Source organism: Sphaeramia orbicularis, chromosome 7, assembly GCF_902148855.1.
Source record: "Sphaeramia orbicularis chromosome 7, fSphaOr1.1, whole genome shotgun sequence".
In the NCBI taxonomy this organism is placed as follows: Eukaryota; Metazoa; Chordata; class Actinopteri; order Kurtiformes; family Apogonidae; genus Sphaeramia; species Sphaeramia orbicularis.
Genome location: NC_043963.1, coordinates 29191663 through 29205055, shown reverse-complemented (window position 1 = coordinate 29205055; position 13393 = coordinate 29191663). Strand labels below are relative to the sequence as shown.

The 13393-nt window shown below is 39.5% G+C and overlaps 1 protein-coding gene across 2 annotated transcripts in view; it reads left to right on the top strand.

Moving 5' to 3' along the window:
* nup210 (nucleoporin 210) overlaps positions 1-13393 on the top strand; it is a 28614-nt gene that overhangs the window by 10779 nt on the left and 4442 nt on the right. For both annotated transcript variants that reach the window (XM_030139389.1, XM_030139388.1), the window contains exons 14-35: positions 321-466; positions 1292-1510; positions 2135-2308; positions 2556-2748; positions 3010-3116; positions 3391-3495; positions 3889-3990; positions 4132-4260; positions 4416-4543; positions 4630-4765; positions 4856-4918; positions 5699-5878; positions 5965-6045; positions 6195-6326; positions 6602-6760; positions 7162-7253; positions 7422-7596; positions 8189-8364; positions 9971-10191; positions 10952-11088; positions 12013-12127; positions 12269-12415. In XM_030139389.1, coding sequence (XP_029995249.1) covers positions 321-466; positions 1292-1510; positions 2135-2308; positions 2556-2748; positions 3010-3116; positions 3391-3495; positions 3889-3990; positions 4132-4260; positions 4416-4543; positions 4630-4765; positions 4856-4918; positions 5699-5878; positions 5965-6045; positions 6195-6326; positions 6602-6760; positions 7162-7253; positions 7422-7596; positions 8189-8364; positions 9971-10191; positions 10952-11088; positions 12013-12127; positions 12269-12415 — 3117 coding nt within the window. The remainder of the gene's footprint in view (positions 1-320; positions 467-1291; positions 1511-2134; positions 2309-2555; positions 2749-3009; positions 3117-3390; positions 3496-3888; positions 3991-4131; positions 4261-4415; positions 4544-4629; positions 4766-4855; positions 4919-5698; positions 5879-5964; positions 6046-6194; positions 6327-6601; positions 6761-7161; positions 7254-7421; positions 7597-8188; positions 8365-9970; positions 10192-10951; positions 11089-12012; positions 12128-12268; positions 12416-13393) is intronic.

Sequence of the window (13393 nt, the reverse complement as noted above, 5' to 3'; positions counted from 1 at the left end):
AGCGAAACCGTGCTTGAGCCCCGAGTATGGGAATATCTCCTCTTAACACAGAAACCTAAACAGAGTGTAAATATTTTACAGCTTTCACATTGTCAGTATTATATTTTGCCTCTTTAAAGTTTATCTGTGTACAAGATCTACAGCTTCTCATTTTGGAAAGTTGTATTAATAAAAGAGTGGGTTGGGGCAAATAATCCGATCTCTGTACTCTAAAGTGGATTAAGATGGGAAGATAAATGAGTGTCTCTGTGTTAACCATAGTGGTTGTAAGTCCATTGTTACGGTAGATATTGCATCTGACCCTCTTTCTCCGGGTCCAGGGAGGCTGGCTCCAGGCCAGGACCACTGCAGTGGGGTGAGAGTCAAGGCCCAGGCACCAGGGTACACCATGCTGACTGTCAGTTACACCCATGGTAACGTCCATCTGAGCGCCAAGATCACCATCGCAGCCTATCTACCTCTTCGAGTGAGTGACTTATCTTTACACATTCTGTTTAGATTAATATGGGTCTGCTGCAGGGTTTAATTATCTTGAATTTTACCGGACATCTTTGTTGTGATTCCAATTACTCTTTTAACTCACCTTGGAGCAGCAATTAGCTTTGTTTACTGAGGAAATAAATAGCATGTATAGATACTGTCCTCCTGTCCCTACATGCAAGGCAAAAGTTTAATGATCAGCGAATGCAGAAATTTTCTCCTCATGGGTTTCCACTGTGCTCCATGGATTTTAATTATGCATTATACACTTGCTACACTGATTTGTTTTTAATGCCCAGGCTCTAATACTTCACTGGAATCAAACTGACTGTAACTGTAACTGCATACAGAATTTATACAGTATGAGGGATGTTAGATGAGATAACCAAAGCCATACACAGCTCCATTTTTCTTGCATTCAGCTCTTTGATGTACTTCTGTTTTAAGTTTTTTGTTTTTTATACAGGACTGGAGTAGTTCTCTCAAAAATATTGCAGACATTTTGGTTTATTTTTCTTCACTTGTTTTGCCCTGGCAGCTAAACACTGACCCAATTTATTTTCTTTGCTCTGTCATACTGAGTATTTCAGCTCAACATTTCTAAAGATAGATTCCTATTGCTACCACAGTGACAAAGCTGATATAAATCGATATATACTTTAAGTTTTTTACTCGAGAAATTTCCCATTTCTCAGTTGACAGTTAATGTTCTTCCATTTTGGTCTGTAACATCTGTTGCCCTTTGGATATTAAAGCATCACTTTCTGCTACAGTGAAATTCTGTGTTTTGTAATAAAATAATATCTGGCAGGCAATAGACCCTGTATCCGTGGCTGTGGTGACTCTGGGATCCTCTAAAGACATGCTGTTTGAAGGAGGACCTCGACCTTGGGTTTTAGAGCCCTCGAAGTTTTTCTGCAACTTGAGTGCTGAGGATGAAACCAGTGTGAGCCTCACTCTGATCACTCAATCCTCTCCCAACTACAAGCACCACTGGGTCAGAGCAACCTGCCGGGCCCTTGGAGAGCAGGTAGGACCTACTCAGATCATATTTTCATTTTCACCAGTGATCATACCACCAAAATAAACATTATTACCCCACCCTCCAAATGGGAGGCAAGGGGTATTGTTTTTGGTTTGGTTTGTTTGTTTGTTAACTCTCTAGCGGCAAAACTATTGGTTGATATCATACCGCAATTGGTTTATAGTTTGCCAGTGATCCAGAATAGATCTCATTACATTTTGGGAAAAGTAGGTCAAAGTTTCAATTTTTTATGAATTTTTAAAATCTTTTTTTTCCCCCATTTATTTATAATGGCTGAAATTTTACATGTCTGTAGCAGTAAAACTATTGAGTGAATTCATACCAAATTCACTTTATAGATTGCCAGTGACCCAGAATGGATCTCATTACATTTTGGGACCAGTAAGTCAAAGTACAAATTTTTAAAACCTTTCCCATATACTTATAATGGGTGAAATATGTGCGAGGGGTGGGGTTTGTTGTGCCTGGCACCACTTGTTATGGTCAGGTCTCATAAATATTTGCTTTCATGGCTCCTCTGGCTCAAAATTCTAGCTTTACAATCAAAAAGTGAATAGATTTTTAGAAAAGTGATTTGTGTTAATCGATTGGTCATTATCTGTATTTCAGGTGCTGCAGGTGATGGTGGGGAACAAGGCCAGTGTGACTAATCCCTTCCCCGCTGTGGAACCAGCAGTAGTTAAGTTTGTATGTGCTCCTCCATCACGCCTCACCCTGGTTCCAGTGTACACTAGCCCACAGCTAGACCTCACCTGCCCACTGCTGCAACAGAACAAACAAGTGGTATGTATGTATGTACAGTATGTGGTCTCGTGACAAGGGTCATCAGGTTTTCCGTTGTTTGCTTAGCTATCAGCTCTATATGTCTCTCTTTATAATGGTGGTGTTTTTTGCTCTTTCATTGAGCTTGTCTTTTAAAGAACTGAAGCTGAAATGATCAAAAACTGTTATTTCATTTTTATCGCATCATCTCAAGCAGTTTTTCTAACTGGATCCCCGTGTCTATAAAATAAATATTTTTTTTCTGTAGGTTCCTGTTTCAAACTACCGAAATCCTATTTTGGACCTTGCTGCTTTTGATCAGCAAGGAAGGAAGTTTGATAATTTCAGCTCTTTAAGCATGTTGTGGGAATCGACCATGGTGTCTCTGGCCAGTATTGAACCCACTATGCCCATGGAGCTTCAGCTGTTGGAGGATGACAACAAACAGAAGAAACTTCATGGTGAATATCTCAATTTTTTTTAAGAGAAAGCTAGTAGTTCAGTAGAGGTGATATCATTTATTTTAGCGCTTTTCTAAATGAAGTGCTGTACCAAAGAAAACGACACCAGACAAAGCAAACAGAAGTAATGATAGAATAGACTGAGTAAGCTATGAGGTAAAACAGGGTTCAGTGGAGGCAGTTGGCAGTTTTTTCCTTCATGTTTTTGCTTTTGTCAGTGTTTGTGGCCCGTTTACTTATGTTATGATTTTTTTGTGACAGGACGTCAAACTGTCCTCGTCCACCATCAGACTGGAATGGCTGCCATTACAGTGACAGCTTTGGGATACCAGGTTTTACATCTTGCAGCGGCCAAAGTTCCCAGTCCAGTAAGTGACAACTACTAGGAAATGTTATAGACATTTTTTACATCCTATCAAACTGCAAATGCACCATCAGGCTCCCAGTTCCAAATTTTGTCAGTGATGATCACTTACCTGTCTGCTTCATCTCATTCTGTTTTCTAATAGCAACAACTGATGTGTGTTTTTCTATCTTCAGCTTACTTTCTGTTTGAATCAATATACATTCTAGGTTTGTTTTCTTTTGGAGCAATGTTATAGTATTTTCTGTTTGCATAATTTGAACTCTTCTCCTGGACAGTATGATCCTTTGACTCCTGTCTCTGCCACTCTGGAGCTGCTGTTGGTAGAAGATGTGAGAGTTTCTCCTGCCACTGTGACCATATACAACCATCCAGAAGTGCGGGTAGGTGCTGCGATCCTGCCTAATTTTGCAAAAGTGTTCATCTAGAAAACAACTCCAGCCCAAAAATGAGAATTTTTTTTTTTCTTTCTTATTGATTAATGCAAATTTTATAATCATCATATTATGACCGAGTGGAAATCTATCCCTCTTAATGAAGTCCCTGTCTTTATCCTTTCTAAAGAGGAGTGTTTAGTAAGTGTGGGGGTTAAATAACACCTAGTGACCTGTGTAAGAGGATTTTAAAGTGTGGTCAGAGGCCCCCCTTTCATGTTTCATGCCCAGATGGCTGCCAGTGAAACGTGACTGAAGTGGGATATTGTTTTGAATGTCTCCCGGTAGACTTTTTTTTTAAGTTATACTTAATACAAGGCGTGGTTATATATTATCTTGCAGGCAAACCTGGCCCTTCAAGAAGGTTCAGGGTACTTTTTCGTCAACACCAGTGTTAAAGGGATTGCAGACGTGGTGTTTCAGGAGGCTCAAAGAACTGCTGAGGTAAAAGGATTTGAGTGGACTGTGGTTTGTTTGATGTGATTATTTTGTAGAGTAGATGTCGAGTACTCCAGTGCTCGTAATACATGTGCATTTCCTTTCTAATGCACTTTGTACACACTTTGATTTAATTTGTGTACACAGGTTGCCCCAGTCCACTCAGGCGTGGTGAAGGTGATGGTTCATGATCTTTGTCTGGCGTTTCCAGCTCCTGCCCAATCCACAGTGCACGTTTCAGACATTTTGGAGGTTTATGTCAGAGTGGTTGACAAGGTAAGTCTTTCCAGAGCTGTAATCTTTAATCTTAGTGTCCAGACGCTAACTACACAATCCTTCATGTGTTCCTCAAAGGCTTCAGTTGTATCCAGATGTCATAAATGTGCCTTGTTCTGTCTTGTGTTGATTAACTTTGTTCATCTGTGCCACAGGTGGAGATCGGTAAATCTGTGAGAGCTTACGTCAGAGTACTGGATGATAACAAAATACCCTTCCCAGCCAGCTATTTCAAATTTATGAATCTAAAACTGAAGGCAGCTTCTGCGATAGTCTCTCTAAAGTAAGTAATGTACTATTTATTCTTAACATTGAGGATGTGACTGAATTCAAGGTTTCATGTAAATGTCCTAAATGTCTCCTGTGCAGGCTATTCGCTGAATCTGCAGAAGATGATACTGCTGTTTTCCTAGTGAAAGGTGTCTCTATTGGTCAGACCACTCTGTCAGCTGTGGTTATGGATAAAAATGGGAAGAAAATCGCATCTCCACCTCAGCCAATTGAGGTATTTATATTTATGGATTTACTACCAATCAGTTCAGTTGTTGATTCTTTTGGAGTTTTTGCACAAGGTTGAACTTTTCTTTATTTCTAGGTATTTCCCCCATTCAAACTCATTCCAAGGAAAATGACTCTGTTGATTGGAGCTATGATGCAGGTATGTATTTGTTTTAACAAATACTATCCCTTAGAAGTTGTTTAACAGCATATTTATTCTGGTATTGAAACAGTCTTTCTTGAAAGTCCACATTTCTTATGCTACAAAGCTTTAAACTTAAGATTTTACTTTATACTTCCACTTTAATAACCGTATAAATCATTCTTTACATGGCATTATATGTATATCATGTACTTTTGGGTTTACCTGTGAATAAGAAAGACATTTTGTCCAAAACTTTGTCTTAAATGGTCTTAAAAAGCATTCAATTTAAAGTGTGAGTCACCTGTTGTAACCCTCAGTGTGGAAACAGCTGTTCTCACTTCATTTAGCCAGAAAAGTTAATTTGGTGCTCAGTTTATCATCCAGAAGGGCCCTCTGCTGGGACTCTTCTGGATGATGACCTTAGCCTAATTACAGTGTCTGGCCTTGCATCTGCCTCCACTCTAATCAGAAATCACTTACCATCTATTTATGAAGAGCATCTACTTGCCAAACATTAAACTCTGCATCATACATGCCCTAAGCAGTGTTCTGTTGGATCTTCACATTTTTAATGTTGTGTAGATTAATACATCAAGGATAATTAAGGGCAAATTATCAGACAGGACTGACAAAGGCTTTTTATTAATTCATGTGCAGGTTGTATATGTATATATATTTACAACATGTATAAATATGTGTGTATGTATGATGTATATTTATGTATATGTAATCTTTTTTTTCTCTCTCTGTTCTCTCCCTTTACAACTGTCTTTTCAATCCTACTGTCGTCTATAGATCACATCTGAGGGTGGCCCTCAGCCTCAGTCCAATATCCTTTTCTCCATTTCCAATGAGGACATCGCTACTGTTAATGCCACGGGCCACGTCAAAGGCGTCACTGTCGGCAATGTCACTGTGACTGGGCTGGTTCAAGCCGTTGATGCTGAGACAGGGAAGCTTGTCATTGTGTCTCAGGTAAACAAATACACAGAACATGATACAGACAATGTAGAACAAGCCCAGTTTTTACACATAAAAAGCTTATTCTCTTGTGCCCTCAGGATCAAGTAGAAGTTGAGGTTGTACGTTTGGCAGCCATTCGTATCAAAGCGCCTATTACAAGAATGAAAACAGGAACACAGGTATGATGGTTGTTGCATTCTGCAGTATAAAATACACTCAAATATAAGTTTTTACTGTCACACTTAATTTTATTGGAAAACAAAATGATGATATAATGTTGAACAATGTTACATCCACTTATTGCCCTGATCTACGTTGACTTTTCTAGATGCCTGTTTACGTGATTGGTCTGACAAACAGCCAGGCACCCTTTTCCTTTGCCAACGCCGTACCTGGCCTCACCTTTCAATGGTCCACCACCAAGAGAGACATCCTGGATGTACAGTCAAGACACACTGAGGTTCTCTGCAGTGGGTCGTTGCTGTTGCATTTGATATTGCATCCAGTGGCTGCCACTTTACCATTCCTATTTTTGGCTGCTGTTGTCTCTTCGATCCTTTTATCAGATTGACTTAAGCTGTCCTTGCATTACTGTATGATTAGAAACCAGCATCTGCCTTGTCTCTGCTTTCTTGTCAGACCCTGTCTTGTCTTGCTTCCTCATCACTGTTGCCTTTTTATTTGATTTGCTGCTGCTATTTTTGCCATACTCATAATGGCATATGTCTTCTTCAGGCTAATGTGGAGCTCCAGTCAGAGTATAATTTTGGCATGACAGTGACTGGAAGAACAAGAGGGCGGACTGGATTGAAGGTGGTTTTGAGAGTTAATGACCCCACAGCTGGGCAGCTAGTGGGGGATCTAGAGGAGCTTAAAGATGAAATCCAGATCCAGGTAAGACCCTGATTCTATGGCATTCAGTGAACAAAAGAAAACACTCACATTTTTCAGTATCTTTTAACACTTGTCTAGAGCACTTATTATGGTCTTACAAAAATCTGCAAATGTTTTATAAAGACCCTCTTTATCATGTATTTTACTTATCATAACTATACCCCCTGCTGCTGCTTCATAATGGAGGGAGCTTTAGTAAAAGGCAAAGAGCGGTGGAGTTGCTGAGCTTTGGAGTATAAGAAGTTGTTAACTATGCAAAGTGATAAGACTGCAGATTAATGGGTGCTGAATGCACTCTGCTTCAAATTGCATGAAGCTATGACATGTCATTAGCACAGAAACATCAGACAATGGCTAAAGCCCTCTAATAATTGGAATTTCACATTTGTGCTTTGAACAAGGTCTATGACAAGCTGAACATGCTTAACCCTGAAGTTGACGCTGGTGAGATCCTGATGTCTCCTAACTCGGCCCTTAAAGTTCAAACCAACAGGTGAATCACAAATACCAGGCCAATTGTTTTATGATGCGCCAACTAAAATATCTACATGCATGTAGAGTATTAAACAAATGGACAAATGACAATATTTACAGTTTATTTGCAAAACAACAGACATGTAAGAAATTCTTCATGTTTTTTTTTTTTTCAACTGTCCAACAGAGATGGTGTGGGCACACTCTCCTACCAGATGCTGCATTTCCCTGACCAGGTTGTTATAGCTCAAGTGGACGATAAGGGCTTGCTCACCTCCAGCTCTCTCACTGGCATCTCCTCTCTGCTGATCACCTCGCAAGAGACCTTTGGTGTCAATCAAACACTCATCCTTGCTGTCAAGGTCGGTTTGAGAGCTACTGCATAAAATAGATGCTACAGATATGTGGTTTTAGCAGTATCCTCTTGTTATTGACAGTTAAATCCATCTCACAGATCTCTTGCCGATGGTCAGAGTAAGCTGTTTACATCAGCATGCTAAAAGTTTTATGTTTAAAATTCCAAATCACCCACTGGAAAATGGATAAAAGGCTGAATCATGATTCCGTAATATAATCTAATATTGGCTGCAGTGCTAAGTTATCTTAATATTGGAAACATCTGTTGTACATTAAAGCAATTTATTTTTCTAATAAAATGTTATATAGAAAAGGCGTGACTGGCATAACGATTTTCTCACAAACAAAGACATGAATTCATGGAAAAAACTGAAATCACATTATTACATACTGCTACAGCAAGTATTAGGAAGTTGTGTCTACATTGATTTCAATACTGCATCTTTGGGACAGTTATCAGTATTATTATTAGATCAGACTGATACTCACTTGGCTCAGTTGGTCAGCCCCTTCATAATAAAAGTGCTGACCCCTGAAATTATAGCTACCGTTGTGCCTGTAGGTACTGTGACTTTGACTCTTGCCTTTATCCCTCAGGTGGTTCCTATGTCCTATGTGCGATTTAGTACCAGTCCAGTGCTCTCCATGCCCATCGGAGAGAGACTGAAAGCCTTCCCCCTGGGCATTGTGCTCACCTTCACCGTTCACTTTCATGCCAGCACTGGAGAGACTCTACACAGCTCCAATTCCCGTGTCATGTTTTCCACTAACAGGTCCATCTCTACACACCCCACAGTCCTCTCACACTACTTATTATCTGTGCCATGCGAGCAGTACAATTTTCTGAGACAGGAGTGACACAAAAGACCAACATCATTCACATTGCGTGTAAATATATTTAATGTTCATAGGCACACATTATGACCCGATGATGAAATGTGGCATTTCAACAGATACTATCATAAGAGAGAGGAGCAGTTATGTTTTGCAGTTGGGTTAGTATCCCAAGGTTGAAAACCTATTATCTTGCTGTTCTGGGTTATATATAGAGAACCAAGGCCTCTCTTGAGTGGTCTGCTTTCACTGCCTTACCCAGCCTTACATGAAGTAACGTCTCGCACTACCTGCCCTTTAAAGACAGGAGAGGAAATGTATTTTGTTAGCTGTGTGTTTCTAGTTCATCCACATGTTTGTGGACAGGGATTCTTAGTACAATTTAGGTTTTGTAACAGTTACTGTAGCATGCACTACATTCATAATTAGAGATGATTTACTGTCCTAACATTGTTATCAGCTTTATCAACCTTGTGACCCTCATGAGCATATCAGCAAAATAAGATGACATTCACTAATGGTTGTGGTTGATGTTTATCTTTTGTTGTACAAGCTCCCCGTCTGGTGACTGCGTTCAGGGTGTTCTGTTTCTGCAGTGTTAAGTTGAGTTCAGTATGCTACCATGTAGTTGTCTAAGTATCTATCATGAATCACCATGGCCTGTGTTACGTGCTGAATCTGTGATAGATACTAAACAATAGTCAATTCAAGTCAAGGTTTTTCTCACGCAAAATACTCTCAGCAGATAAACACGAAAGCAAAGATTAAAAAAAAAAAAAGAACATCAGCCCAGAATTTTCCAGGTCAGTACATCCTTATCATAATAGTAAAATGTATGTAATGTTACACCTATGTAATCAGTGGTAGACTAGACTGCGTGCATTAATATATCTATTGTACAGGATGTGCCGATAAGGATCTGGCAGTTTCTTGTGGCAGCCCATGTTCAGAGTTCACAACATTAATTTCCTGGGTTGTTCCTTCAACCTCATTTCAGATGTTGTTTCCACCTGAGTGAGTGAGCTAAATTAATGGGAGTGTTGGAAAGGGAGGAGCATAACAACACTCCCGATGAGAGACTGCCTTATCTGTCTGCACAATAAATTGATTCTATTACCTTGTTTTCCAGGTGCTGACAGACAGTTTTAGGGAAAAAGTATCAAAATCAGAGCAGTAAAGGTCTGATAGTCTAGGGACTGAGGGGGCTGGCCTGAGATTACATCCTATTGTGTCTCCAAGGGACCAATTGGTTTTTACTGGTAGCTGAGGTGTGAGCAGTAGATGCACTGAGGCAGGAGGCAAAAACGTTTAGTGCAAGGCGAATAAAACACAATGCAGAACCACAACACCAGGAAATGAGATTCTCCAAATTATTGTACTTAATATTATTTATCTTTTTATTATTATCTAATGTCCTTACTTGACTTTTTAATTCCAATAAATCCATAAATGAACATAGTTAACACAGGGCAAACAAATGTATGTTTTAATTTTTGTATTTTCCCTCTGTTCATCTTTGTGAAATTGCCTGCTTTGTCCCTACAGAGACGACCTGGTGCAGGTGTCGATTGGACCTGGTAATCACACTCTGACAGTGAGGACACTCCACGTAGGACTCACCCTCCTGGCGGTGCGGGACAGTGAAAACATGGCTGTGGCAGATTATATTCCTCTGAATGTGGAGCACGCCATCCTCCCACACGAAGCCCACAGACTAGTGGTTGGAGACGTGGTCTGCTTCAGTGTCCCTCCACTCAGCCCAGATGGTGAGAGGTGTTTTTACTGTTTTCAAGCCATGGATGTATTGACCCAAAGAAATCTATCATTGAAGACATTTTGAGATTAAAATACTGGCTTTAGATGTGGTGCTTTAATGATGGCATCTATTTTATGTATCATCTGCTGCGTTGTGCCATTGAGTTTGGTTTTATTTATTTCCACTCTTGGCTTCTATTAAATTGTGCGTAAGTCAAAAGCACCTATTAAAGGGTTCTCGTAGGGTCTTAAAAAGTCTTGAATTTCCAAATCTGCATTTAATACCTTAAAAAAGTCACTTGTTCACTGTGTTGTGTTTAAATGTGTCTGTTAAATGTCCAAACTGCAAAGAAAGTAATGTTAGTCTATTCAGTTCCCGGTCCAATCCCACAAGTTATGTTGAGATTAGGAGCCGATTATTAGTAACTTTGCAGCCCCTGGTGAGAAATGACTCTGAACAATGGGAATCAAAGCACTGGAGTAAATAAATAAATTTTTCTAAATTCTAGGAGTTGCAAATTTTTTGCTAGTATAGCCTTGAAATAGAATGAGAAATGGGCATTAAATTCTGTTCTAAGTAGTCTTAACAAGTCTTAAATTTAACGTATAGAAACCTGCAGGAATCCTGCTATTAATATGGAGTCCATTTGAACGGTAGCAGTTCTGTTAGCAAATGAGATCCACATCTTTTTATTGCATATTGTAAACCTTGTTTTGGTTGATGATGCATCATTTTTAACACTGGTTTTAAATGATTTCCTGTTTCTGCAGGTGTGCATGGAACTTGGAGCTCCTCATCTCATAGTGTGCTTCAGATGGACCCTAAAAGTGGCGCCGCAGTAGCCAGAGACTCTGGTGCAGTAACTGTGTACTATGAGATACCTGGTATTTTGAGAACGTATAGAGAGGTATGATATTCCATAGGTAGCCGCCCTCTGAGCAGCAATACTTCACTGACAGACTGAGGCTGTGATGAACGAGCTACATGAAAACAGTTCTGAGCGTTCTAATTATGCCAAGAGTACACCATCTAGTTTCTTTTTCTACTCTCTAACATCTCTTTATTCTCCGGAGAGTTTGATCATCTCTGCCAGTGCATCACACTGTATCAACCCTTAGCAATGCTCCTTATTATAATGAGACTAACAGAGAGTGCTGTACACTAAATCCATCATCACCTCTTAGTAAAAACATTGTCTCTGTCTAATGCGTGTGCATGACAATGTTAGGATTTCTCATACGTGATAGTGTGAAAAGCATTAATTGGCCGCCTCCACACCCTGTCCAGTCAAGCTCCTTCCTGTTCGTGAGCTGAATGCAACCAACACTTTTGTATGAATTCTTCCTGGTTAGACAGTAATAATTGATGAGATCTGATGCTGGGTATTTTATCTTAAACAGAAAGGTACCTCTCAAGCATTCTAATGAAATGAGCTAAATGAAGATATGTTCTTTGTTAGTGTGAGAGGAGACACTGATAGAGGACGCACTGATGTTCTATTATGTTTTCAGTTGTTTCATTCCCTGACAACCTCATGTGATTGATGTGAATAATTAATTGCGAATGTAAATTATACCGTAGGTTATTCAAAGCACATATCTCAATACTCGTCCAAATAGTCATTTTCCATTCGTACCAGCATAATTACTGTGTTGAAATATTCATTTATTTAGCCTTTCAGTTCCATTTTTGCTTTGTGTTCATGAATGCCTAAGTATTTTAATTGTATTCTATTTCTGTCATTTTTATTTTGGTGAATGAAATATTTTTTCTCTGTTAGTTTTAATCTAGTTTTTGTTATGTATAATAACTGTGTTATATTTTCTTTTAGGTAGTAGTGGAAAAATCTACAAGGACAACAACTATGGCTCAGGCGACACCGGTCAGAAACGGCAAAGAGACAAAGGTCCACGTCACGACCAGAGAAAGAGGAACCAACGTCATCGGTACTGAAAAGGCTGTTAAAGCATTCCTCCTCATTTTTTTTTCTGCCTGTTAAACACAAACTCGGTTGCAGTTTTTGACCAGTTTTGTAATTTTGTCAAATTACGTGTCTTATGGCAGTCTCTCTGTACTCTACCCTGCAGGAACATGCTCCTCTGCTCAGACTGAAGCCATTACTCAGCTGCAGCCAGAAACCTCGGTCAGCTGCCATCTGAGCTTCACCAGTGATGCTGTTGACTTCCCTGCTAATGATGTATTCAAAACACACACCAGCTTTGACCCCAGCGTTGGTAAGGCTGAAGACAATTCTGAATAAATATGATATTAATGGCCATAGTGCTGATACTTCCCAGTGAGTCTTGTAAGATTGTCACTTTTGGACATAGATCGCGAGCATCATCGGGCTGATTCATTTTAATATATTTACATATATCAGGACTTGTTTATTCACTGTGTCAGATAAACATTAATGATGTTAACTTGAAAATGTGAAATGAGGAGGTTAAAGAAAGTAAGTTGGGTTATTTAGGCCTATCTTTACATTCCTTTCCTAATGGTTTGACTGTCATGGTTTGACTGCACCAACTTTTTCCTAAAACTCAGCTGTCACTATTGAGTTTGACAGTTTGGATTTTCACATCTTTTTTTTTTCACCATCTTGCATTTAATTTTAAACCTAACACTGGCAGAGAATTTATACTTACGCGCTGCTCGAGGGGCAGGAAAATACTGTTTATAAGGGTGTAATCAATACCCACATTGCCCTTGGAATGAATTTAGCAGGAACTATAAAAAGTGTCTTGGTGATGTATTGAACTGAAGAGACTCCCCGTTGCTTGGAAGCACCGGTCTAATTGTGTTTGGGATTTGGGACCCCAGTTGTTGGTTTTTCTCTGAGGGGATCCACTATGAGTAAGGCTGTAACCACTCAGCTGAATCCTACTGAGGTCCAAGTGCATGATTGTAAAATAACCCTCCCTTCTCAGAAATGAAGAGATTTAAAGAGAGTGGAAATCTAAGTTTGTTTTATGTATGTGTCAGATTTGATGCCATGACTCTGTTCAGGTTCTGCAAGCTCTAAAGTCAGGGGTTAATGAACTTGACATGATTTCAACTGGTCAAATAAGTCCTGTCGCAGTTATCTGAAATGATCAGGATTTTTACATAATTGTGATATAAACTAACAGATTTTTCATCGTCTTTTGTGTGCTGGGCTTCGTAAAGTCATATCATAGGTAATGCTCAGTTTCAGTGGTACTAGAATGATT